The sequence below is a fragment of the Mobula birostris genome, chromosome 27 (genome assembly GCF_030028105.1).
Source record: "Mobula birostris isolate sMobBir1 chromosome 27, sMobBir1.hap1, whole genome shotgun sequence".
NCBI classification, from domain to species: Eukaryota; Metazoa; Chordata; class Chondrichthyes; order Myliobatiformes; family Myliobatidae; genus Mobula; species Mobula birostris.
The window spans coordinates 39,612,173-39,640,022 of NC_092396.1; the positions used below are offsets into that span (position 1 = coordinate 39,612,173).

General features: G+C 45.1%; 1 protein-coding gene across 1 annotated transcript in view; it reads left to right on the forward strand.

The window, feature by feature from the left end:
• Positions 1-27,850, forward strand: part of disp3 (dispatched RND transporter family member 3) — a 310,321-nt gene that overhangs the window by 86,971 nt on the left and 195,500 nt on the right. The window contains exon 4 of the mRNA XM_072244981.1: positions 21,797-21,931. Coding sequence (XP_072101082.1) covers positions 21,797-21,931 — 135 coding nt within the window. The remainder of the gene's footprint in view (positions 1-21,796; positions 21,932-27,850) is intronic.

Sequence of the window (27,850 nt, forward strand, 5' to 3'; positions counted from 1 at the left end):
CAGAAGTTGCTTCCACAGTAATTCTCTCCTCCTTGTTCCATATAACTTCTCCAACATATCTATCTACTTCTATCCAACACATATTTATCTAGTTTTCCCTTAAATGCACCAGATTTAAGCACTTTAGTTATCCATGTGCTTGTACTCCCTTAGCATTTTCTAACCACTTTCTGAGAGACAGAGTTTCTCGTGAAATAGAACATAGAACTGTATAACACAGTAGGCAGCCATTTGGCCCACAATATTGCATCAACCTATACAAAATCAATCTAAGCCCTCCTGCCTACGTAACCCATAACCCGCTATTTTTCATTCATCCATCTGCCTATCTAACACTTTTAGATATCCCTAATATATTACAGCCTCAAACATCACCCCAGCAATGGATTCCAGGCACTACCACTCCCTGTAAAAAAATTACCTCCGTCATCTCCACTAAACTTACATACACTCACCTTAAGTTCATGTCCTCTAGTATTAGCCACTGCCGTCCTAGGAAAAAGGTGCTGGCTTTCTGTTTATGCTTCTTGTAATCTTATACAACTCTCTCAAGTCACCGTTCATCGTCCTTCACTTCAATGAGAAAAGTCCTAGCTTGCTCAACCTTTCCACATAAGACATGTCACCTAATCCATATGGCATCCTGGTAAATCTCTTTGCATCTTCTTTAAAGTTTTCACGTCCTTCCTATAATGAGGCAACCAGAACTGAACACAATATTCCAAGTGTGGTCTAACCATGGTTTTGTAGAGCTCCAACACAATCACGCTGCTCTTGCTCCTCAGTCTCCCTACTAATGGAGGTTAATATACCATATGCCTTCTTAACCACCCTATTAGTTTATGCGGCAACTTTGAGGAATCTATGAACTTGGACCCTGAGATCCCTCTGTTCCTCCACGCCATTAAGAATTCTGTCATTAACCTTGTACTCTGCCTTCAAGTTCAATATTCCAAAGTGCATCACTTCACACTTTTCCCTATTGAACTCCATCTTCCACTTCTCAGCACAGTTCTGATCCTGTCTATGCCCTATTGAAACCGATAACAACCTTCCACACTATCCACACACCAGCAACCTTTCTGTCCTCTGCAAACTTACTAACCCATGCTTCCACTTTCTCATCCAAGTCATTTATTAAAAAATCACAAACAGCATGGATTCCAGAAAAGACCACCGCACAACACCACTGATAATAAACTGCCCGGCAGAATACACTCCATCTACTACCACCCTGTGGGAAATCCTGTTCAAAATCCATGCTGCCTGGTTTCCCTGGACCCCATGCCTTCCGGCTTTCTTGATCAGCCTTCCAAGGAGATCCTTGTCAAATGTTTTACTAAAGGACAAAAGCAGCACATTCACTGCTCTACCTTCATCAGTTTGTTTTGTTAATGAATGGATGACGAAGTATGGTGACTACTGCTGATACCTTACTGGCCAAAGGTGTAGACCCTTACAGTATTGATCCTGACCCAAGGTATCGAGCTTTACGGTATTGACCCTGACCCAAGGTGTAGACCCTTACAGTATTGATCCTGACCCAAGGTGTAGACCCTTACAGTATTGATCCTGACCCAAGGTGTGACCTTTACAGTATTGATCCTGACCCAAGGTGTAGACCCTTCCAGTATTGATCCTGACCCAAGGTGTAGACCTCTACAGTATTGATCCTGACCCAAGGTGTAGACCCTTACAGTATTGATCCTGACCCAGGGTGTGACCTTTACAGTATTGATCCTGACCCAAGGTGTAGACCCTTCCAGTATTGATCCTGACCCAAGGTGTAGACCTCTACAGTATTGATCCTGACCCAAGGTGTAGACCCTTACAGTATTGATCCTGACCCAAGGTGTGACCTTTACAGTGTTGATCCTGACCCAAGGTGTAGACCCTTCCAGTATTGATCCTGACCCAAGGTGTGACCTTTACAGTATTGATCCTGACCCAAGGTGTAGACCCTTCCAGTATTGATCCTGACCCAAGGTGTGACCCTTACAGTATTGATCCTGACCCAAGGTGTGACCTTTACAGTGTTGATCCTGACCCAAGGTGTAGACCCTTCCAGTATTGATCCTGACCCAAGGTGTGACCTTTACAGTATTGATCCTGACCCAAGGTGTAGACCCTTCCAGTATTGATCCTGACCCAAGGTGTAGACCTGTACAGTATTGATCCTGACCCAAGGTGTAGACCCTTACAGTATTGATCCTGACCCAAGGTGTAGAATTTTCATACTCTCCCTGTCATGCCATGGATTTCTCCCAATGTTTTAGGTTCCTCCTTTGTCCCAGACTTGTGCTCATTGGTTAATTGTCTGCTATAAATTAGCCCTTGATATTAAAGTGGCAGAGAAAATCAAAGGAGAGGTGATAAGTATGTGAAAGATGGAGTAAATTGCAGGATTAGAAAAAAATAAGTGTAGAGAGATGGGACTTGTGGAATCACTCCCTAATAAACTGTTGATTGAATGGCTTCTTTCTGTTATATATAAGTAAGTAATCTCTTTATGAACCTTAGTTTTTGTGCCAGCCGTGTTTACCCTTTCAAGTATTTCAATAAACGAAAGCTTTCTGTCAGAACACCCTCTCAGTGTCAGGCTTACACAGGCAGGCACCTCCCTGTCTCCACCCAGCGAATACCAGTCACCTGGTACTCATTTCCAATTCATCACTTGCAGTTTATTTAAACCCAGCTCTCATTTAAAGTCCTCCTTCACTCATCAAATCAGCCAGTTGCCCTGAGCCTTCAGTTACCTTGCTGTGTTAAGCATCTGTTCTCTCTTATTTTCTGCCCCCTCATTGCTTGTCATTTTGCAGTTTATTATTAAAGTGATGGCTCACTACTAAGTCATCTCTGCTGGTCTGCATTTGGGTCGAGCCTCTTCTACATCTCCTGACAGGATGGGTGAACCAGCAATTGACCCAGTAGAGTTTGCTTGCCCAAAGGAAGTTGTCCACTGACAAGAGTATACAATCCTGAAGCAGTGGAAAACCACTGACCATCAGCTTGCCACTCTCAACCAACTCTCTGCCCCAGTGCAGCAACCCCTGCCAGTCTACCTCCTCCCTCAGAGCCCAAATTTTGGTAGCCGTAAGCATCAACAGATCCCCAACCCAATTCTACAACTTCCTCTTCCAGTGCATCTTGCACTTCAAGTTGCAGCCACCTTTGTATTCTACGGACAGAGCCAAGAGCCTTTGTCATCTCTTTCTTGTCTGGGCGAGCTCTGACTTGGGCAGCCACTAACTGGGACAATAAAACCTCCATCTGCAATAAATATGAGGAATTCACCATTAAGATGCACCGGGTTCTCAACCATCCGGGAAGAGAAATGGAGGCAGAGGATCAGGTACTTCACCTGCATCACGACTCATGCTTGGTGTCAGATTGCAGCAAGGATTTCGGGATCCTTACAGCGCAATGCAGCTGGAATGCAGAAACGTTGCTGGCCATTGCTAACATGGCCTCTTGGAGTGCTTGAAAGACCAGCTGCCTAACCAGGAGATGCTACGTGACCTCGAAAACTTCATCACTCTGGCCCTCGATGTTGACGATTGCCTTATGGAACGACCCTCCAGATCATCAACCAGAAGCCCAGTTCCATTCCCAGAACTATTTCAGGCTGCAGGACCCTCATCAGCAGCACCTCCAGAACCCATGCAGTTACGGAGAGCTCCCTTAACCCTCCAACAGCACGAGCATTGGTGGAGAAACAACCTGTGTGCTTAATGCAGAGCAGTCGATCACCCACACACCAAATGCCGATGGTGTCTGGAAAAACGGCAGCACCAGGAAGACGTGAGGGACATTCCATCTGGCAAGCTCTTTCTGGCCTCTCATTCTAGCACCATAGCCCAACTCGCTTTCCCTGTCCTCCTCCACAACCCAACAGTTCTACATGCACAGGAGGCTCCAGTGGATCCAGCGGAGCAGGCAACTTTGTGGACCAAACTCTGTGTGGGCAGTTTGGACTCCCTACTGAGCCTATCTCTCACCCTTCTGCATCATAGTCATTGGAGGACATCCCTCGTGGTCTGGGATGGTCAGAGTGTGCACACAGCTGTGCACATGAACATCAGAGAGTACTGCAAGTCTATCCAAATCCTTCCGATCGATCCACACAACAATTCTCTCATCTTGGTTTACCTTTGGCTCTCTACTCATGACCCTCTTTTCATTTGGTCGTCCAGTTCATTGCTGAGTTGGGGACCCACTTGCCCATGACCTCAGTTGACCTCACCCTGTAAATCTGCGAGGATGAAGGAAACTCTGAATGCACCAAACCCCTGCAGGTATATCACAACTTAACCATCATCTTCAGTAAAAAGGAACCAGCATCCTGTTGCCTCACAGACCACACAACTGCATGATCAACCTCCTCCTGAGCACCACACACCTCCTTGAGGTCGTCTGATCTCCCTCTTCCCTCCTGAGACCCCAGCCACGAATGACTACATCTCTAAACTACCACAGTTTGACATAATTCTACCATCCTAGTCCCCAGTCTTTGTTAAAAAGAAACATGGAGGTCTCTATCCCTGTATTGACTACCGTGGACTCAGGAAAATTATTATTATTCAGAACCACTATCCTCTCCCCTTTATAGCACATTCAAAATACTCCATTGGACCCAGATCTTCTCCGACCCATATCGATGAGCGTACACAACCTGATTTGCATTCGCAAGGGGGTGAGTGGAAGACAGTGTTCATAGCACCCTCTGGTCATTACAAATACTTTGTGATGCCTTTCAGACTTTCCAACGGTCCAGCCATTTTCCAAGCCTTCATTTATGAGATCCTTCGGGACTTGTTACACAAGTATGTGTTTGTCTTCTTCAACGACCCTCATGTTCTCCAAGGACTCCCAAGACCACATCTGTTGTTGTCCAGTCCTTTAGTATCGCTTCGAAAACCAAATGTATTGCAAGTTATAGAAGTGCCATTTCCACACCCCAGTCATTGCCTTCTTGGGTTACGTTCTTTCACTCCAAGGAGTAACCATGGACCCAGAAAATGTATGCACCATTGTTGAGTGGCCTCGACTGCGCACCCCCAAACAGCTACAGGGCTCCTTTGGCTTTTTCAGCTTCCACGGCCATTTCATCAGGAACTACAGACAAATTGCTGCTCCTCTCACCTCCCTCACCAAATCACCTACCTCACGGATAACCTGGTCTGTTGCCGCAGATCGTGCTTTCAAGAAGCTCAGGGGATGCTGTACCACTGCTCCCACTCTCCGTCAACCGAACCGCTCTGGACTTTTTGTGGTAGAGTTGGATATATCTGCCATCCTCTCCCAGTGAGATCCATTCAGGAAGAGACACACTGTGCCTTCTTCTCATGCAAGTTCAAATCTGCATGGTGGTGTTATGGAGTAGGAGACAGGGAGTTACTCAACATTAAGTGGGCCCTGGAGGAATGGAGATGTTGGCTGATGGGGAACACCGAGCCCTTCCTGATCTGGAATGACCACAAGAATTTTATATCCGTACAACAGTCCCACCACTCGTCCCACTTCAAGCTCTCTGAACCCTCTTCTTTAAGCAATTCAACTTCTTCTCCTACCGACCTAGCTCCAAGGTCACCAAGGCAGATGCCCTGTCATGAGAGTTGGACTCAGCTGCAACAGAGGTAGACCCTCAGCCTATCATTCCATCCTCACAGATCCTCAGCTCAATCATCTGTGATTTTGAGAACCATATCTGCCAGGCCCCACAGTATGAGACTGATTCCCATTCCCATTCAGATATGTCCATACATGGCCTCCTCTACTGCCATGATGAGGCTAAACTCAGGTTGGAGGAGCAACACCTCGTATACCGTCTAGGTAGTCTCCAGCCCCTTGGTATGAACATAGAATTCTGCAACTTCCGGTAATTCCCTCCCCCTCCCTTCCTCTATCCCTATTTCACTCTGCCCCCTCCCCCAGCTCCCTTATGGTTCCGCCTCCTTCTTCTACCACCCATTGTTTTCAGGGCTACGACGTCAATGCTTCCCCTCCCCCACCCCTTTGTCTTTCAAATTACTTGTCTATCAATTGACGCTACAAGCATTCTTCAAGTCCTTCCCCATCTTTCATTTTTCAGTCCTGACGAAGGGTTCTGGCCCGAAACGTCGACTCATTGTTTCTGACTGATGCTGCCCGACCTGCTGAGTTCATCCAGCGTACTGAAAGTATGAGACTGATCCGGCTGACGCACCTCACCTCGTGTGTATGTGCCAACTGCCGTGCACCCTAAGGCACTCCAGTAGGCCTACTCCCCTCCCCTCTCCAGCCATCCAGGCACACGACAGACCCTGGATTTTCTGCGTGGCCCACCATGATCGCAGATGTACATCAATTTGTCATTACCTGCCCTCAATATGCCCAGCCCAGTTCAGGTCTCCTGCAGCCCCTACTAGTCCCTCAATGCCCGTGGCCCTGCATCGCCATGGATTTCATAACGGGTTTGTCACCTTCCGATGAGGCCATGGTGATCATGACAGTGGTGAACCAGTTCTCCAAGACGGCCCACTTCATATCCCTCCCCAAACTTCTGTCAGCCGCTGAGATGGTAGACCTGTTTCGGCAACAAGTAGTTCATCTTCACGGTCTCCCTCAGGATACTGTATCGGACCGGGGCCCACAGTTCATCTCCTGCTTCTGTTCCCATTGTTTCCTGCAGAGCAGCCAACTGTGGAGGTCCCGTCCAGCAGAGCACTGGTTTGCTGTTGCTGGAATGCCTGGAAGAAGACACGGAGAGCTTTCCTAGCTGCCAACCGCTCCTTTTGCCGTAAGGCCAACAACTGGTAGCGCCCAGCCAAACTACTCCAGCCTGCAGACCCTTTCTGGCTGTCCACCTTAGATCTACCCCTGCACACTGATCCCACACATTTGGGCCCTAGTTCATTACTCTCTTTAAATCTCCCATCAAATCTACCCAGTCACTTCCTATCTCCAGCTATCGCTATTACTCAGGATCACACCTACCTTCCAGGTGTCCTGCCGTAAGCCCTTCTTTGTCCATGGACCACTTAACCCACCGGAACCTAGCATGGTGGAAGGTGGTCCGGTGTACTGAATTCACTGGCTAGTAAATTCACATCATTGTGGATGGGCGTGCAGTATCTGGTCAAATAGGAAGAATATGGCCCGGAGGAGAGGTCTTGGGTGCCTACCAGTTTCATCTTGGAACCATTGCTCATTGCGGACCTATCCTGGAATAAACAGGCTAATCGGGTGCCGCTCATAGGAGTCGGCGGGGAGGTTCCTATTAGGCCTGCACAGGCAGATCCTTCCCAGTCACCACCCAGCTAACCAGAGTCACCTGCCACTCATTTACCACCTCATCACTTGCAACCTATTTAAAGCTTGCTCTCATCCACAGTCCTTATTCATCCATCAAACAAGCCAGCCTCAGGCAGTTGTTCCTAGCCTTCAGTTACCATGTTGTGTTAAGTATCTGTTCTCTCTAGTTTTGTGGCCCCTTGTGGCTTGTTACTTTACAGTTTATTATTAAACTGCTAAATCTTCTCTGCTGCTGTGCTTGTGACAAGCCTCCTCTATATTCCCTGCTCTAAGCCTGGATTTTCCAGTTTCATTCCTTACTTGCGTCATCTGAGTAAATCTTTTAGCCAAGCTTATTGTGCCTTAGTGTCTTATTTCTCAAATTTAATTACTCATATTTCATTGTGACATAAAAGGAAGCCGTTCATTCCTTCAGATCTATGGAGCTCTCAGAGCACCTTGCTACAATCGCCTTCTGCCACTCATTTCCATCTAACCTCTTCTCCCTTCCATCTCTCCTACCACAAGGTATAATTTACAGTGGCCAGTGAGCAAATCAGTAGAATGTCCTGGTGATGTGGGGGGAAACTGGAGCAACTGGGGAAATCCAGGTGATCACAGAAAGTGTGCAGACTCCACACAGAGATCAGGATCAAACCCTGGCCCCGGTAGCTGGGTGACACCTGTGCTACCTGCTGCAGCACATGCCATCTTCAGCTTTCCATTACTACTCATGGTTCTTAATTTGCAGTCAGACTAAGCTTCTGCTAAATTCATTTTATTGACTCTTACCTTGCTCAACTAACTTAGGTTAGCTAAATGACCTACAGATCCTAATTAATTCAAAATACTTGCAGCTTCAATGTATAAACAGGACTGCATCAATACAAATATCCATATGTGTTATGTTCACCCTGGGTCAACAATTTCTGACTATTAATGTTCCTTGAATACCAGTACTCACCCAAACAGCACTTACAACACGGATCTCCCATTAGCCAAGCAAATGATCCTTCTTCACATTTTAAATACAGGCTACGCAATTTCTCTCGTTTTTATTTCTGTCCCTCTGTAAATGAAGCCAGTGCTTTGTCTGTATTCTTTGTAGTTTATTCGTCATGCGTTTGAAGAATAATGAAATAATTTTTTGTCTGTGATCTTCCCTGAGAGATTATTGTGACCTCTTTATTGTTGCCATGTGACGTACAAATTTATACTGGACTTACTAATTGATTTTCTAGCTGTAAAGGATTAGCTTTGAAATATTGATGAGGTAGAGAAATTTGTTAGCTCATTCCCTGTGCCTGTGGATATAACTAGCCTAGTTTTACCTTACAGTAACATTTTGAAATTACAAGGAAAGATTAATTCAGGATTGTTGAATAATTCATTGAATAAGTTTATTTAGCGATGCAGTGCAGAGTAGGGCCTTCCGGCCTTTCAAGCTTTGGCACCCCAGCAACTCCCGAAAAGCTCAATTAACAATGACCAGTTAACCTACCGGCTATGTATTTGGAGTGTGTGAGGAAACTTGAAGATCTGGAGAAAACTCACACATTCCATGACTCCTCACAAAGCAGTGCCAGAATGGAAATCCGAACTCCAGAATGTTACTAATGGCTACTGTAGCACCCAGGTTAACAAGCTCTAATTCCAGTACAACCTAGCATGTGAACTAAACTTCCTCAGACTTCAACTTTTGTATGAAAGCCTTTATTGCTCACTTGGGTGCATTGTCTGCATGTGGTGAGTTAACTTTTCAAAGATACTAGTTCAATATAGTTCAGTAGTTTTACTTAATAGCTGAGAATGTATACAATATACAACCTGAAATTCTTACTCTCTCCAGACATCCTGAAACAGAAGAAAACCACCCCAAAAAATGAATGTCAGGAAAAGAATGCAAGAACCCCCAAAGTCCCCTGCCCCTTCCATGTACAAGCAGCATCAACCCTCCCCCATTCCCTTCCCCAAATTATTCCAGCATAAAGCATCAACATTTCCACCACCCACCATGGAAGCAACAGCAAAGCCCCCAAAGAGAAACCATGGTCTACAGTCCATCGAAAACTGAATGTTCACTCCAACATTTTGACATCCCACAGGATCTCTCTCTCTCTCTCTCTCTCTCTCTCTCTCTCTCTCTCCCTCTCTCTCTCTTTCTCTCTCCCCCTCTCCCTCTCCCCCTCCCCTTCCCTCCCCCTCCCCTCTCCCTCTCTCCCCTCTCTCTCTCCCCTCTCTCCCTCTCCCTCTCTCTCCTCCCCCTCTCTCTCTCTCCCTCTCCCTCTCCTCCCCCTCCCCTTCCCCTCCCCCTCTCCTTCTCTCCCCTCTCCCCCCCTCTCTCTCTCTCTCTCTCTCTCTCTCTCTCTCACACTCTCACTCTCTCTCACTAACAAGGGAAAGACAGATATTGCTCCTTCCACAATGACAGGGGAGACAACAGTCACCATTTCGATGTTGCAATCAGTCAGAAGCACTGCACTAACGTTTAGTTGACAAATGCTGCAAGTGTCACTCTGTCAGAAGTGTTACCATTTTCACATAGTCAGATGTGAAAGATCCCATATTGCTGTAAGGGGTGTCTTCTTTTATGTTACTGCGTAGGGCTAATTAAAATGGCTTCTTGTTATGTTATAATTAAAAATGGCCTCTTTGTTATGTTAACTGCTGAGAAAACTCTCTCGTTAGCAGCTTGTTTGAGTTATATTATTGATAACAGAGCGAACAAACCAATTGGGATAGATGTTATTCTTTCTTGTGTGTCGTAAGCTATTGTGATGCGCATGTTTTTGGGGCAGAAGGCTCGATGGGGAGAGAGAGAGTGGATGCGGTGCTGTGAGCTGGCTAACGGGGTCAGACCCCGAGCTGGAGTCCGGCCAGGGTCTTCAACGAGGAGAGGAGACGAAGACAGAATCGTGTGGAGCGTCTGGTCGACCACCGTGGTTGGTCCCAGGCGGCGGGTCGAGGTGGTCAGAGGGGATCAAATGATGAAAAGAGGATCGTTACTAGAGCTCCAACTGTTTGTGCACGAAGATTGAACTTTGATAAGCTTGCGCCTTTTATTTTCCTTTAATATTTTATCTCTAGTAATTATCTAGTTCCAGTAATAACTATAAACTGTAATTCATTTAATCGTATATGGTGCATTGTCTGTTGTTTGGGGCGGGGTGGGGGACATCACACAGCATCCACACAAACTTAATTACCCAGTTTGGCAGGGCCGAGGGCTGTTTCCCCCTAGACGACAGCGAGTTGAGCGACCCTGAGGCTTACCGGGGGGGGGGGGGGGGGGGGGGGGGGAGCGGTACATTGCTATATAAAGAAACGTGATATATCTCTTGTGTTCTGGCAATGTTCATACTCCATTGACATTACAAAGATTATCATGTCATTGTCACTGACTTCAAAAGCTTACTTTGGGTGTAAAACACATTGCGAGTCCAAGTCATCTTTTGCTTTTTGGGACACAGGATTTTCATTGCTCTTTTTTAACCTAGACATAAAACAAGGAAAATTCTGTGTCTCAAATTAGAGTGAGGTCCATTTTTAGAGAAATATAAAGTGAAATGCAGTTTGATTATAGAGATAATGATGCTAAGGGCTATGTGTTTATGAAGCAGGACTTGGTTTTCATATCTGTAACTAAGATAAGTAATGAAGAACACAGTAATTCTACGTTATTAAGGTTCACAGTTGGATGACAAATGAGTTCTAGTGTCCAGCAAGAAAATTGGCACAACTAGAAAGAGAATTTAAAAATGTAAGAAACCGCTTCTACCCAATAACTTGCTTGAGTGTATAATTCTGTGGCACACGCCATTTTGTGGAAGCAAACTCCAGTTGTGATTTCAAAGGTTGCTAACTATCACATGAGGAGTGAGCAGAAGAGATAGATTAGACAAAGTGAAGAAAACTTAATACCAGAAATTTGATGGTCAACTAGCTTTCTGTGAGCAACCTCTGAATTTAAGTGGATGGCCAAATTATTCATTTATATTCACCACTTCCACTGAGAAAACTCTTAATCAAATTACCAGCAAAGCTGACAGAATCCATGTCTGCACTATAACAGGGACACGGGTAGCTAATGGAGAATGGTCTGTGTCTTTTTCTCAGGGGTAATCATGAACTGCAGATGTTAGGAACCTCATGACTTTCCTTCAAGCTCCATGTATCTGAAAGAAAGTAAAGACTCTAAGGAGTTTCAGCTTGCAATGACAGTAGAATTCACCAGGCACGTACTACAGGAAAACATTGGAAGTCCAAAGCAACACTCACCCAGAAATGCTGTATACCTGCAGAGAATTTCTGACAATGAATGGCATTTTCAAAGTTTCATATGATGAAAGAGTTTACTTTTTAAAACATAAACAAATGATAGAAAATTGGTACTCTTTCCTTCCCTACAGCCTCCTCGGCTTTTCCTGCTTGACCCATCTTCTCTCCTTCCCTCTTGAATTGTCAGCTTATTGCGGGGCCCATTTTGTAAGTGACATTTCACTACCAGTGAGTATAGACAATGAACAGTGGATTATTTGTGCCCTTTATTAGAGGTCAGACACCAACATTTTTAACCAATGTGACTGAGTGTAGCTGTTATTTAGTCTCTTGCATAACCAGAAGTTTAGATCCTATTAAGCACAGAATATTATAGTACAGAGATGGTCATTTGGCCCATGAAATCTACAATGAATCTTACAAAGTACTATCTGCTTTAATCCACTTCCCTGTTTTTCCCATTTCACCACAATCCTTAAAGGTCCCTTTTGAAAGCCACCAGTGAATCTGTATCAACCTCAGGGTCAAATATTTTTTCCATACTCTGAATAATTATTAAGAAGAAAAGCATTCCCTCATTTTACTTTCTTGTGACCATATCAAGCCTTTATATACTGGACAATTTGCTCTGTCTAAACATGAAAATATCTTTCAAGTTACCACTTAGTCTTTCCTACCCTAAGGAACAGTTAAAGAAGTATTTCTCCTTCATTTTCCTTTCTTATTCTTTGTACTAATGTATTATGACCAGGATTTTGAGGGGAAATTCTAACAATGCTGCACAGGGGGAAGTACCACTTTCCTGTAGCAATACTACAAGTTAATAATATCAATTGTTCTTACACAATCAAAATTAAAAGAAATGTAGGTGCTAAAAATGTGAAATTAAAACAGAAAATGGTGCAAACACTCAGCAGGTCAAGCAAAAGAGAAACAGTTAACGCCTCGTCAAAATACAGCGAAAACGAGAAAGCGGATGTAAGTTGCAGAGTGAATAGGGAAGGGATGAGAAGAAAAAAATTATAACTAATGGTGTGAGGCTGTGGTGGTAAGCTATTGATGAAGCCATCTGTCTAACAGGCTAATGAGGAGCACTGGAGTGAGAAAATAAAGGAATATGTGAAAGGGGTGAAGTGTACTGCAGAGCTGCCAGAAATGTTCAGCAGCTGCTTTGGTGTGGAAGCCTCACATTTGTTCACAGTTGTTCTCCAGTGGTTGAAGAATTGCACTCAGAATCACAATCAGATTTATTATCGCTGGCATGTGTCATTTAAATTTGTTGTTTTGTGGCAGCAGTACAGTGTAAGACAAAACAAATTACTATAGTTACAATAAAAATAAATGAATTGTTCATAAGCAAGATAGAGAGGCAGTGTTCATGGGTTCATGAACTGTTCAGAAGTCAGATGGCAAAGTGGAAGAAGCTATCCCCAAAGCATTGAGTGAGAGTCTTCATGATCCCGTACCTTCTCCCCATGGTAGTACTGAGAAAAGAGCATATCCGAAATGGTGAATGCCCTTAATGATGAATGAGGCTCCAATGTTGGACTCTTCATGGCATCTAGCAAGGAAGTACAAAGTTGTAGGGAGGATGCAGAGCAATTCCCTAGCTGGTGAATCCTCTCAAACACCAATTTGGAATTGACATGAAAAACAGCCACGAGGGAATAAGGAATGTACTAATAATAAATTAATTGATTGAGTTAAATATTTTATGTGTATTTACAAGATTACTTAAATTTTAGATTTTTGACAGCTTAATTGACATAGTGGTGCTGCTGACAGAGCAGCAGCCTCATATCTCCAGCAACTCACATTCAATCATGATCTCCAATGCAATCCGTGTGGATTTTGCACATTTTTCCTGTGACACACAGGTTTCCCCCTGCTGTGCTGAAACACCACATCCCAAAGGTGTGCTGGGTGGTAGGAATACTGTGAATAATCCCTTTTGTGGGTCAGAGGTGTGTTGATGGGCAGATGCAAAGGGTAGATGGACATAATTGCCCTAGGAGCTGAAACTGAGGTCTTGAGCCAAATAGCCTCCTTAATTATCATAAATAAATATGGTTTTTAGTAATGTTTGAATATTTTTCAATATTTCTGAACATAACATAAGAAACAGGAATGGGAGAAAGCCATCCAGCCCATCAAGCCTGCTCCACGACTCAGTAAAATCATAGCTGACCTGGCATTGGGCTCAGCTCTACCCACTAGCCTTTAACCGTATCCCTTATTCCTCATGATACACACAAAAAAAACTATCTAAATTACTAAATTCTCTGAATTATCAAAGACATTGGGAGTGGGGTCTAATCAGTTGTCAAAAAGTCCTCAGAAATTTGAGAGTGAAGGCTTGCTCTGACCCCCATCTGAACAAATGAGGCCCTTTTGTGGCCTTACCAATGATGAGCTGAACAGTTTTGTCCCACAAGTTCTGGTTGGGAGATCAGCTCAAATTAATTAGTGAGTGTGGATGGTTCACCACTCCTTGCCACACTTTCACCTTTTACCAAAACAAATTTCTTCCTTCAAATGTCCACCGATTTCACCAGATTTCTATTTCCTCCCGTAGCCCATTACAATCCTCTCGCTCTTTGCCTGGAGCACCTATGGAATTTTTAATCCTTTCCATTGGACACACAAGTAAAATTGATTAAAGTTGAAAAGGACAATGGTGCAAGTAGTGAATGCAGCTACCTCTTTAATACATCCTACTCGAGCCCTAAAACGGGTCAGCATCACCATCAAGTGCCGTGTCATATGATGTGGGTGATCGTGGTCTTTCCATGACCATGATTGTTCTTGGCAATTTTTTCTACAGAAGTCGTTTTCCATTGCCTTCTTCTGGGCAGTGTCTTTACAAGATGGGTGACCCCAGACATTATCACTTCTCCTCAGAGATTGTCTGCCTGGCGTCAGCAGTCACCTTACCAGGACTTATGATGTGCACCAGCTGCTCATAGACCACCCGCCACCTTCACATGACCCTGATCGGGGGCTAAGCAGTGGCCTTTCACTGATAAAAAGTCCTGACCTGAAATCTCACTCTACAGATACTGCTCAATTGCTGAATGTCAACACTTTTGGATTTTATTTCAAAGCAGATGAAGGCCAGTGATCAGCTAATCTAAACAAAAGTAATAGTTGCCCAAGGGTGGCCTGCAGGCTAGCAGAGTGAAGGAGCACCTTACACCTTCTTTAGTAGAGACGTATCTCCACCCTGACACTCACTAAGGCATGTAAAGGTGTAAGATAGTTCTTACAGAGTCATGTTCTGGCAAAAATCCATCACTCAAAGTTAATACTAGATAGCTTTCTTCAGTAGTAGATAGACCTCAGCTAAGGGATATCCAGACCTCATGAAAGGAGCCAGTTAATTATAAGCCTTTTATTTCTGTTTGATCATCATGTTATCTATTAATTGTCTTTCATTTCTTGTCAATAAATTGAAATTCAGCCAAATTTCTCCTTGGCGTTATCAAATTTATATTTCCCGGAAATCAATGTTGTCTGATTCATCTAATGCTCCAATTTCTTTGTTGCTAATGTTCTATTACTTTTGATTAGATTAGCTGATCGCTGGCCTTTATCTGCTTTGAAATAAAGTTCAAAAGTGTTGACATTCAGCAATGTCAAAGACGTTTTATTAGTGAAAAATAACATAGTTTAAAGTTGATGAAATGATGATGAGAGAAATGGCTAGGTCAACTTAAGCATCGGTGATAGGGTGAGGCCAGACAAAATGGGTTTGTTGGAAGGTGATTATAGTTTTGTGTATTACGAGTTGCTAAAGGAAGGCTGTGAAACCAGGTTAGCAGTCCAGACTATCTTAATGAAGAATGAAAAGCTGAGCAACAGTCCCAGGTTGCTGACAGACAAAAAAGTCAATTCTGATACACACAGAAAAAATGAATGAGTTATGAAAAGCTAGAAAATTTAATATTCAGCCCTAAAGGCGGCAGCATATCCAGCAAAGATGTGGGGGGGGATGTGTTCCTCAAGCTTACATTAAACCTTATAACTGCACAGGAGATCACAGATAAATAGGTCAGAGTGCTGCGGGATGGAGAATTAAAGTGGCAGGAAGCTCAAGGTTGCTCTTGCAGACCGAACACAAAAGTGCTTCTCCAATCTGCATTGGGTGAAAAGTGGAAAAATGCCGCTTGTGTTTCACCCAGAAGAAAGTTTGAAAGCAGCAGTGTAGGAAATAGATTAGATGAATAGATAAGCCCTGTCCACTGTAGTAGAGCGGAGGCCATGTTTCAGGCAGAAGAAAGACATCTGAGAGGCACTTGAGCAGTACATCTCATCATTGGACAGAGAGGGAGGAACTAGAAAAATGGAATGGATTCCTTACCAGAGAGTGTGGGAGGGGGTACGGTCAAAGTCGCAGTGGCAGACTGTTGGCTGGTGGTGAAGTTTGTATCTATCCATAACCTAAGAGAGAAATTGAGAGGTTCAGTGGTGTCAGGAAAAAGCCAGAGATAGAACATGTGATTGGAAAATCATGAATTCAATTCCAATCACTGCCTGTAAGGAGTTGGTGCATTTTCCTTGTGACCACGTGGATTTCCTCTGGGTTCCCCCACTTCCTCCCACATTCCATAGACATGTGGGTTGGTGGGGTCATTGGTCACATGGGAGTAATTAGGCAGTGTTGTCCTGTTGGGCTGGAAAGGTCTGTCTCATCGCTGTATCTCTAAATAAATAATAAAATGAAACTATTTGCTCCCAGATGAGAAAATTAAGTTGAGATAATATTGCAGCTTATTCTAATAACACAAGGAGAAATTCAACGAGGTATGGGGCCTATTGCTGATAATCGGTACAAACCAAGTTTTTGTTTCTTCTGTAGGCAATTATAATATAAATACATGCAGTCTTTGATCCCCAAAATCTGGCACTGTAGTAGTCAGTCTTGGAGATCGCTTGTCCATACATCAGTTAAACATGAAGATGGAAATGAAGGATTTTGTGAAAATGTACCAACACAACAGAATATTACAGTGAGAAATCAAAACCACCTGATAATACATCGGTTGCAGCAGTTACAACACCTTCAATAGATCTCAGATTCTGAAGTGAATTTCATGACTAAAAAGCTACGTATCCATGCTGCTTTGTGTGTTACAAGAATAGTAACATTGCACAGGCAGAGTTGAATAGATGTTCCTATTTTACACATGACAAGCCAAGTGTTCAAAGTAAGGGCACTAAAATAGCAAGGGCTTAGTTGCCTGGTCTGTCAGCCTAAGTATGAATAATTTTGAAAACTTATTTCAATTTTTCCAGCAAAATGTTACTGCAATTCTTAAACTGAATATGTTTAGGTGTTCAAAAAATAAATAATGTAAAACATAGGAAAATACTGTATTGTTTATCAGCTTTGAAACCAGGTTTATGGCAAAGCACCATACACTGAGGAGCATGAGACTATAATCCCTTGGCTTGAAGTATATTTGCAGGCAGTGAGTCATCACCATCTGCTTATCTTGCTTTCAGTAAAGAAAAATTCATTGGTATGATTTTGGTTGAAGAAACTAGCTCAGATATCAATATCAAATATTCTGTATGATTTACAATTCATTATTTAGTCAAATAATCATATTTTGTATATTTCTTTGTACCAGCCGTCAGAAAAATCCTATTGTCCCACTTACTTCCCTGTGACCAATTCTCTCACATTTGCTCAACAACAGTTGTCCATTGTTCGAATCTCCTGACCACCCATGCACACCAGCAGTACTTTGCATTGGCCAATTAATCTAATAATTAATATATTGACCAGAATAACTCTTGACGTGGGAGGAAATCAGGGCACTCAAGGGAGGTGCACAAGTCCACAGGACAAACATGTAAACTCCGCAGGGCACTAGAGCTGCGGGTTGAACCTAGCTGGCTGAAGAGTATGCTTACATCATTGGTGTGAATAAACAGGCCGCAACACCAACACCCTCTCCACCCACTAGTAAGGAAATATTCAGAAGCCAGAAGCTGCTTGAAGAACATGCATAATTGTTGTCTCAATATCTTAAAACGGCTTCCAAGTTTTTCAGATACTGACCCATCCCTTCACAACTCCCACCAGCACTGTTGTATCTTTTCCTGTCAGTGAATTGCATACAGACACCCTTGTGCCTCACGTCCCATTTTGGAAATATAATCGATGTATGTATCTAAGCAATTTATTTATATTTTCTGTGTTTTTATTATTGCTTCTTTATCTTATTGTGCATTATTTTTTGTGCTGCATTGTACCATAGTAACAATTATTTTGGTCTCCCTTATAATTGTGTACTGGAAATGATCTTGAATCTTGAATTAGACACTGGAGTAAATCTGTTAAATACTTTCATATTCAAGCTTAAAAGAAAACACTTTTTTCACAAAAATTAGAATTCATTCCCTTTTTCATGAAGACGTGTTCTTCTATGGCTGCATATCGACTTGGTCGCATCTTTCAATCCGCACGAATTTCAAACTCACTGTGCATCTGCTCATTTTACCGTTCAGTTTCCTCCTAACATCTCCCTCGTTGTTCAGTATAACTTGAGTTTGAAATTTATTCCCTGCTAACCCAGATCCATGTTATTAAAATTTTACATCAGTTTTGTTCTCTTGGGATCACTATTGTATTATTCTTCACAGGGCGAAAAGTGATCACAGATTCTTTGGGTCTCAAAATCAACCACAATTCATGACTCCCCCAGACTTTGCAACCAATCAGGAAAAGCACAGCAAGCTAAAGTCACACTGTAGGGAAGTATGTAAATTGTTCTGTTGTGCCTGTTGCAGCTCGCTGAAAGAGCCACCTATTCAATTAGTGTCCCCCCACCCCTGCATTTTGCCTGCAGCCATACAAATATAGTATACCTACTACAACCATCTATCCAATTAACTTGTGAAAGTCTCTCTTGAATTTTTCTCTCCACCCATTCAGGCAATGCATTCTGGATCCTAACCACCCACAATGTAAAGGTGTTTCTCACCTCTGTTCCAGCCCCATTTCCAACCTTACTCTTTACCTCAAGCTCAGCTGTTTTTCTCAATCATCCTGAGGCTAAGAGGGACACCATCGCCTACGTGCAGGACAGGGGGGGTGGACGCCTGCCTGGTCAGCTTGGACCAGGAGAAAGCCTTCGACAGGATATCGCACACGTACATGGCGGACGTGCTCTCCAAAATGGGATTTGGGGAGGGAATCCGGAATTGGATCAGACTGCTCTATACAGACATCCGTAGTGCAGTCCAGGTCAACGGGTGGGAAACAGACAGCTTCCCCATCAGGTCTGGAGTCAGGCAGGGCTGTCCCCTCTCCCCTGTCTTGTTTGTCTGCTGCATAGAACCCTTTGTGGAAGCCATCAGGAGGGATGAGGGCATAAGAGGGGTGATGCTGCCAGGCAGTGGAGGGACCCAAGTGAAAACCTCCCTGTACATGGACGACGTCACCGTCTTCTGCTCTGATCCGAGGTCAGTTCGCAGGTTGATTGGCACCTGCGAACAGTTCGAGCTAGCGTCGGGGGCCAGGGTCAACCGCACGAAGAGCGAAGCCATGCTCTTTGGCAACTGGCCCGACCGATCCAGCGTCCCCTTCACCATCAGGTCTGACCACGTGAAGGTGTTGGGGATCTGGTTCGGAGGGGCTGAGGCGTGCAACAAGAACTGGCAGGAGCGGACTGCCAAGGTGAAACAGAAACTGGGACTGTGGGGAGGGCGCTCCCTGTCGATATCGGGCAAGAACCTGGTCATCAGGTGTGAGGTGCTCTCAGGGCTGCTGTACTTGGCGCAGGTCTGGCCCGTCCCCCGCTCCTACAGCTCGGAAATCACCCGGGCTGTCTTCAGATTCGTCTGGGGATCCAAGATGGAGCGGGTGAGACGGACCGCCATGCACAAGTCCCTGGACAACGGGGGCAAGAACGTCCCCAATGTCGCCCTCACCCTGATGGCCAGCTTCGTATGTGGCTGCATCAGGTTGTGTGTAGAGCCCAGGTATGTGGGCACCAAGTACCACTATGTGCCCAGGTTCTACTTGTCACCCTGGCTACGAAGGATGGGTCTGGCCCCACTCCCGCGCAACGCCCCAGTCAGCTGGTCGTTGCCGGCATACCTGTCCCACGTAGCAAAGTTCTTCCAGGAGAACGCCTTTGACCACAAGGCCATCAGGCAGTGGTCGGCACGAAGTGTCCTGCAGGCACTGCAGGAGAAGGACGTGATGGACACAGTGGGGTGGTTCCCTGAGCAGACTGTCCAGTTCATCTGGCAAAATGCCTCATCGCCAGATCTCACCAACAGGCACCAAGACCTTGCCTGGCTGGCGGTGAGAGGGGCCCTCCCAGTCAGAGCCCTCCTGTACGCCCGGAATGTCGTCCCCGCACCCCACTGCCCACGGGAGGACTGCAGTGAGGAGGAGTCTGTGACCCACCTCTTTGCACACTGCCAGTTCGCAAAGAGGGTGTGGAGGAGGATGGATGGGCTAGTGTCACGTTTTATCCCCAGCAGCTGCGTAACAGAGGACTCTCTGATCTACGGGCTGTTCCCGGGGACGCACACGGAGACCAACATCCGGTGCTGCTGGCAGATCATCAACTCGGTGAAAGACGCTCTTTGGTCAGCCCGAAACTTGATGATCTACCAGCACATGGAGATGTCCGTGGGAGAATACTGCCGACTGGCACACTCTCGGCTGCAGGAGTACGTGCTGAGGGACGCACTGAAACTTGGTGCAGCCACCGCAAGGGCCCGGTGGGGAAGGACCACAGTATAGGTTTCTCCACCCGTGGGAGTGGGAGGGGTCGGTGGGCGAGGAGTATACCCCTCAACAATGAGATGCTAAGCTGAACTACTGGAGTGCCACGTGGGTGGCTATAAACACGGATATTTTACTGAGTATAATGGAAACGTATGTAAAGGATGAAAAGGTATTGAATGGTTTATTGTATATATTTATTTTTGAATAAAGTATATTTTGAAATAAAAAAAAACTGTGATACATTTTTTTGCCCAGTATTTATAGTGAGAAGCTGCTGAAGGTTCTGTTCACTCTGCAGTCTTTGATTTGCAAGTAAATTACTTGTTATGCAATAAACTGTTTGCCATGTGTGATAAGCCAAACACCTTCCCCTCCAGCCCATCTGTAATGCAGTGCTGTCAATACCACTCTTTATTTTAATCCATGTATTCTGGCTACTGACCCTCTCCTAGTGGAAGCATTACATCTGTAGTTACTCTGATTCAACACCAAACATCATTTTAAAAATAAGTAGAGATTAATATTTTTATTTTTTTCTTACAGAATAAAACTTCTCTGCTGTATATAACCAGGAACACTCTCAGATTTAGGAAAATTAGGATTTGATTTTTGTCTGACCTCCCCTTTCTAGATTTGAATGTATTCATCAGAACATGTTAGTTTTTGGGTGGTGGTGATGGTGTAGAGGAGAATTGCTGATAATATGTTTTTATTAACCACGGCACTCAATTTTCCCACTATCCACCTGATTTCCTGAGTTTTACTTCGCATGTCGGGGGACAGGGGAAGTTTAATGTTTTTCTTTGAATAGGTTCCATGGTTCTTCTTTGTTTTGTGGGAGTCTGTGAGGAAAATGAATCTCAGGATTGTATACTGCGTACATGCTTTGATAACTAAATGTACTTTGAATCCTGATGAGCTTTGATAACATTGTGAGGGAACTGTCCATTCAGCACCACTTTTTCATTAAGAATATGCCAAACAAAATTGCCCATGTTAATTTCACATGTATCAAGAATGGTGTGTAACATGCTGTTGTTTCCATGGTCTTCCCATTCTTGGGAAATGTCTTTTGTATCTTCGCTCCCATTATTCAGCTGAGGACTTGGCACCTTTGCCAGTCTGCCACCTCTGAAAGAATACCAATTCTGTACACACATTAGATCCTGTTCCTTCAGACACTCATAACAGGAAATACCATTTAATTAAACTGTATAAAATGATGAAGGTCATGAGTACCATCCCTTTCTGGATATGAAAAGCAGATGTAAGTGAATTTGATCCTAAGGTCTGCTAATTTAATGAAATTTGACATAAGGCTGACAACATAAACTAAATCACATACCCTATTTCTACGACTTTGCTACTTAACTTTTAAAATTGTGAAAATGAAAAGTCACCTTTTCTGCTTTGAAGATTTCATGCTCCTCACTAACAGCCACACTTTGGCACAAAAAGCAATTTAATCTCTACTGTCATTTTATATTTCTTCAGCTTTTCTGACCTTTTTTGGGATTGCCAGTATTGGTTTGAGCTGTCTGGTTGCCCTGTTTCTCTACCACGTTGTGTTTGGTATCCAGTACCTGGGCATCTTAAATGGAGTAGCTGCCTTTGTTATTGTGGGTATTGGTGAGTAACCTTTTAATGATTTACTTTTCTGTGTATTTGGCAATGTGTGTTTCATATAAAGTTTCAAATCAGTAAATATGAATCAACATAAGTGAAATTCACAGAGTATTAAAATTGTTGCATACGTGTTGCATACACTGAGGGTAAGCCCATTCAGCTTATTGAATCTGCCGCCCAATCATCATTTTAAAAATATAAGTAAAGATTAATATTTTGAGTTTTGATGCATTTTATCTTTCTTTTTCAGAATGTAACTTACTTATTGTGCATATCCAGCATTTCCCTCAGGTTAATGAAAATAAGTCTTTGTTTGTTATCTTTCTATATTTGAATGTATTCATCAGAACATCTTGTTTTTTTGGGTGGTGGTGATGGTGTAGATCCTGATGAAATGTGATAAAATTGTGAGAGAACTGTCCATTCAGCACCTCTTTTGCATTAAGGATATGCAAAGCAAAATTGCCCATCACTTAATTCCTGTTCTCTCTCACTTGCCCATGCACCCACTTCTCCCCCTCAACCCTCCATGCACCCTCTCCCTTCCTCGTGATTTTCCCACTACCTAACTACGTTGGGGGTAATTTTTGTAGTAACAACATAACCTACCAACCAGCACACCTTTGGGATCTGGGAAGAAAGTGGAGAACCAGAACAAAGCCCACGTAGTTGCGGGGAGATCATGCAACCTTTGCAAAGATAGCACCCGAGGTTGGGGTTAAACCTTGGTCACTGGATTTGCCAGGCAACAGCATTACCAGATGTATCACAATATAAATCAATGTAGGATTTTATTTATTCACTGTGCTTTTTCATAATTATTAAAGTAGTGACTATTTATACGGTAACACCCTGCTAGGTTTCACTGCTAATGTAATAGTTTCTGTGTAGCAGCAGTGTTTGGGTTATGACTGTAGATAACGGGGGCTTTGGAATATGTGCCATCCAATGAGAGGCATGTTGTTTCTTTCTCGTGGGGCTGAGAGAAGGGATTTGCGGTCTCTTGTTCGGCAGAAAATGGAGAGAGAAGTTGCCAGAACGAGAAAGTTGTAGACTGCAGGATGAAGTGGACTGGGAATGGGGTTGGGTGTCGATGCCCGGGGAGAAAATTGAGGGAGAACGAACAGACAGGAAAGCAGGGAATTCCAATGTAGTGAAATAGACTGTTTCATGAGAATGGGCCCCTTGTCTTTTTTTGTTTTTTTTTACTAACCCGATAGTCAAATTAAGAATTATAAAGCTCAATCATTTAATTGCATATTGTGTACTGTTTGTTATTTTGTGGTACTGATTTGTAACAGGGGAACACATCACACAGCATCCACTCAAACAAGATTTCTCAAGTTTGGCCAGACCAGAGGCTGTCTCCCCCTAGATTAAGCTGCTAGCCAAGCATGAGGGTTACAATTGTGGGGGTATCATTCCGGGATTGATTTCGTTGGATGCAGTGTGATTACTCTGTGCATTGAACCAGTGGGGTAGACATTCATACTCCGGATAAGTTGCTAATTCGCCTGTTAAGTACTGTTAAAGTTGCGATTGTGGACGGAGTTTGATAAAATGGCGGGCGCAGCTCTCATTTTAATGCAGACCAGTGCTGACATAGTGGTGGCAGTGGGGCGGGCCAAATCACAAATTGACTTTCCCGTAGCTGGGGGCAGAGGTCACAAAGACAGGGTTCTATCATTTCTGAGGAGTGAGGGGAAGGAGTGGTCGGATTTGTAATGTCTAATTACTCACCATCCCCCGGGGAAGAGTGAGAATTCTGAGGTAGTATCCGCCCTAACCTCTCGGGTGAAGTGTTGTGAGTGTTGCTTTAATCCCAGCACCTGCAGATTATTTTGTATTTAAGAATGGACCAGATAGCCAAGGGCATCCAGTCCCAGGAAGTGATTACTTGGGGGTCTCTGACAGTCTCGTAAGACATGCCCACCTCTCTCCTTTGTTGAACTGATCAGAGAGGTATGGGAGGAGGAGGTTGCATCGGAGGTGCGGGAGGAGCCCATCGTCAGTAGTGGTCCCCTGCGGTGAAGTGACCACGGATAGCCTGCCCCGGGGAGCAGTAGAGGAGATTGTGGCAGAGTTGAGAACTGAGATATCTCGGCTGTTATCAGCAGGTGTGACCCCCCCCCCTCCATATGATGGAGCTGATGAGGGGGTGGATCCCCTAAGGGGACGAACGGTGCAAAGGGCTTCCAGCAGCCGGTGTCACTTCAGAAAGAGGGTGAGCCCCCGGGTACCTAAGCAGAGAGAGTCGTTGGGAAAACTTAGAGGAGACCCAGTGAGGGAACAGCCTGGTGTCTTTGGGGGAACATATTCCCAGCAATATACCAATGAACCCCTGAAAGCGAAAGACCCTATTCCTGAGGGCTTAGTGGAGCCATGCTCTGGTGTATCACAACGAATAGAGGGTATTTATGTTAAAGCCATATTCAACACCAGGTCGCAGGTGACGTTGTTGTACTGTTCGTTTTACAACCAGAATCTGAAGCATTTACCATTGACACCATTCAGGGCATTGGAAATCTGGGGTCTTAGTGCTGGTGATTATACATACAACGGTTACTTGTCAGTGAAGCTGGAGTTCTCAGAGGGTGATGTGGGAGTGTCTGAGGTCCTTGATAAATTAGTGCTCGTTTGTCCGGACCCTGTTGAGAAGGGCGGCGTTTCAATTCTGGTGGGGACCAACACCTCTCTTGTGAGGAGGCTCATGGGGACCTGCCAGGAGAAGGCTGGTGAGAGTTTCCTGGGAACGTTGTCCGTGCACCCGGTGTTTCGAGCTGCTTTTGAGGATGTGCATGGCTGCATTAGGCCGGATACCGAATTTAGACGAGGAACTGTGTGGTTCACCCAGTCAAAGCCAACGGTGGTACAGCCTGGCGAAGTAGCGAGAGTCATGGGACCCCAAATTTCCCGGAGTGCCTGAGGGCAAGGCCCACTAAGTGGACACTCCGGAAGACCACGAAGGGGAGTCGGGATTTCCTGCTGGGGTACTGGTCAGGCCCGAACTGCAGAAGCCCTCGGTTGTGCAGGCGAGCAGGATGGCAATGATTGTCAGGAACACTACGAATGGGGAGGTCACCCTGGCGCATCTGTTCCCAGTGACAGTAATGTCTACTGTCCCTGTGAGACACGCTGGGGAGAAACTATTGGAAAAAGGGGGAATGTTGACCACTGAGTCATTCAACTTCGGGGACTCCCCAGTTCCTGTGGGTTGGAAAAGGAGTTTGGTAGAAAAGATGTTGAAGCTGTAAGGTGTCCTTTCCACTGATGAGTTTGATGTGGGTTGTTCCAAGAGCGCTTGTCGACACCCTGTTTAGAGAGGGGTCGCGGAGACTGGCCCCTGCAGAGGTGGAAGACACTCGGCAGTGTTTGTGTAAGTTGAAGGAAGCTGGGATCGTCACCGAGTCCTGAAGCCCCTATGTGTCCCCAATAGTTGTGGCCCGAAAGAAGAATGGGAAGGTACAGATGTGCGTGGTCTATAGGACTCTGAACAGGCGCACCATCCTTGACCTGTATACAGTCCCAAGGATCGAAGATGGCCTGGCCTGCCTGAGTGGTGCGAAGTGGTTCAGTGTGCTGGACTTGAGGAGTGGATATTACCAGGTCCCCATGAGTGAGGCCAACAAAAAGAAGACGGCATTTATATGTCCCTTGCGATTCTTCCAGTTTGAAAGAATGCCCCAGGGCATATTGGGAGCCCCTGCAAACTTCCAGTGGGTCATGGAGAAGACGGTGGGGGATATGAACTTGCTTGAGGTATGGTGTATCTGGATGACCTCATAGTATTTGGATCCACCTTGGAAGAACATGAAGCGAGGCTGTTGAAGGTGCTGGGCTGCCTGAAAGCTGAAGGGTTAAAACTTTCCCTGGACAAATGCCAGCTTTGCCAAATGTCTGTTAGCTATGTTAGGCACATAGTCTCACGGTATGGAGTAGCTACAGATCTGGCTAAGATAGAGGTGGTGGCCACTTGACCAAGACCTCAGACTGTGAGCGCTCTGCACTCATTCCTCAGGTTCTGTGGTTACTATCGGAGGTCCGTGAAGGGCTGCACAAAAGTGAGTCACCCATTGAATCAGCTTCTGTGTGGTTACCCTCCCTTGGAAAAGAAAGAGAGGGGAAAAAAAAAGACAGCGGGTGGAGAGTATCTTAGCCCGTTGGAGCCGTTTGGACTGAGGTGGGATGCAAAATGTGAGGAGGCCTTTCAGTCGCTGAAGGAGCTGCTGACCTAGGTGCCAGTGCTAGTTTTTGTGGACCCCCGATTGCCGTATGTACTGCACACGGATGCCAGCCAAGAGGGTTTAAGCCGCATCCTGTATCAGGATCAGAGTACCAGATTGAGACCCGTTGCACTTGTCAGCTGGAGTCTGTTGCCCTCCGAGAAAAACTGTCCCACTAATAAGTTGGAATTTCTGGCGTTGAAATGGGCGGTGGTGGATAAGCTGAGTGACTACCTCTATGGGGCCAAGTTTGAGGGGAGGACAGACAACAGCCCTCTAACATATCCTGACCTCGGCGAAACTGGTGGTTGGCGGTGTTGTCTGTCTATGATTTCAGCCTGAAGTACCGGCTGGGGGACCGGAACATTGATGCTGATGCTTTGTCCTTACGGGCGCATGAGGGGCTGATCAGGGACAAGGAATGGGAGAGCGTTCCTGCCCCAGGGGTGAAGGCTATCACTATGAAGGCAGAGGGAAAGGAGGGGCAGGATCGAGCGGTGAATCAATTGGGAGCTTCTGATGACGCTATTCCCCAAGTTTACTGTGACCTGACTCTCTGAAGACAAATCAGCTGCCAGATTTGAGTTCTGAGGAAGTGGCAGCTGTTCAGCGAGATAACTTAGTCATCAGTACCATCTGGTTAGTGGTCGAAAAGGGAGACATGGCTCAGACAGAGAAGATGAAACACGCTGCAGAGCCTCCATTACTACAAGAATGGCCTCAGTTGGAGTTGTGGAACCAGATCCTATACCAAGTCACATCACCCCCGGACCGACCTCAGCGTTACCAGCTGATTCTGCTGGAGATGTATCGGAGGATTGCATTGAAGTCACTTCATGATGATTGTGGACATTTGGGGGTTGAAAAGACCTACGGTTTGCTCAGAGACCGTTTTACTGGCCCCGAATAAAGTCAGAGGCCCAGGAATACTGCAAGTTGTGCATTTGGCAGAAGACACTTCCTACGTGGGCAGCTCCCTTGTCCCAGTTGCAGAGTGCGGGGCCCCGGACCTGGTTTGTATGGATTTCTTGTCAATAGAACCCGATGCCAGCAACACGGCGATTGTCTTAGTCATCATGGACCACCACACCAGATATGTGCAGGCTTTTCTACCAAGGACCAGAGGGCGTTCACGGTGACCAAAGTGTTATGGGAGAAGTATTTCATTTATTATGGTCTCCCCAGGCGGATACATAGTGATCAGGGATGGGATTTTGAGAAGCAGACTCATCCGTGAGTTACTGGGCATGCTTGGAGTCAAGAAGTCGAGGACCACTCCATATCATCTGCAGGGCGATACCCAGTCTGAGTGATTTAATTGGACCTTGCTAGACATGCTCGGGACCCTGGAGATCAGCAAGAAGAGCAGGTGGAGTCAACATATTGGGCCCCTGGTCCACTGTTACAACTGTACCCGAAATGAAGCTACCGGGTACTCGCCATATTATCTGACGTTTGGGCGCAAGGCGAAGTTGCCCATTGACCTTTGTTTTGTGACTGATGAGGGCGACTTACCACCGAAGACTTATCTAAAGTATGTGGCTGATATGAGAAGAGAGCTGAAAAGGGCTTATGAATTAGTTGGGGTTGCAGCTGCCCAGCAGAATCAAGGAAATAAGAGGAGGTATGATCAAAAGGTTAGGTTCTCCCAACTCCTGCCGGGACACCGAGTCCTCATAAGGAATTTGGGGCTACCTGG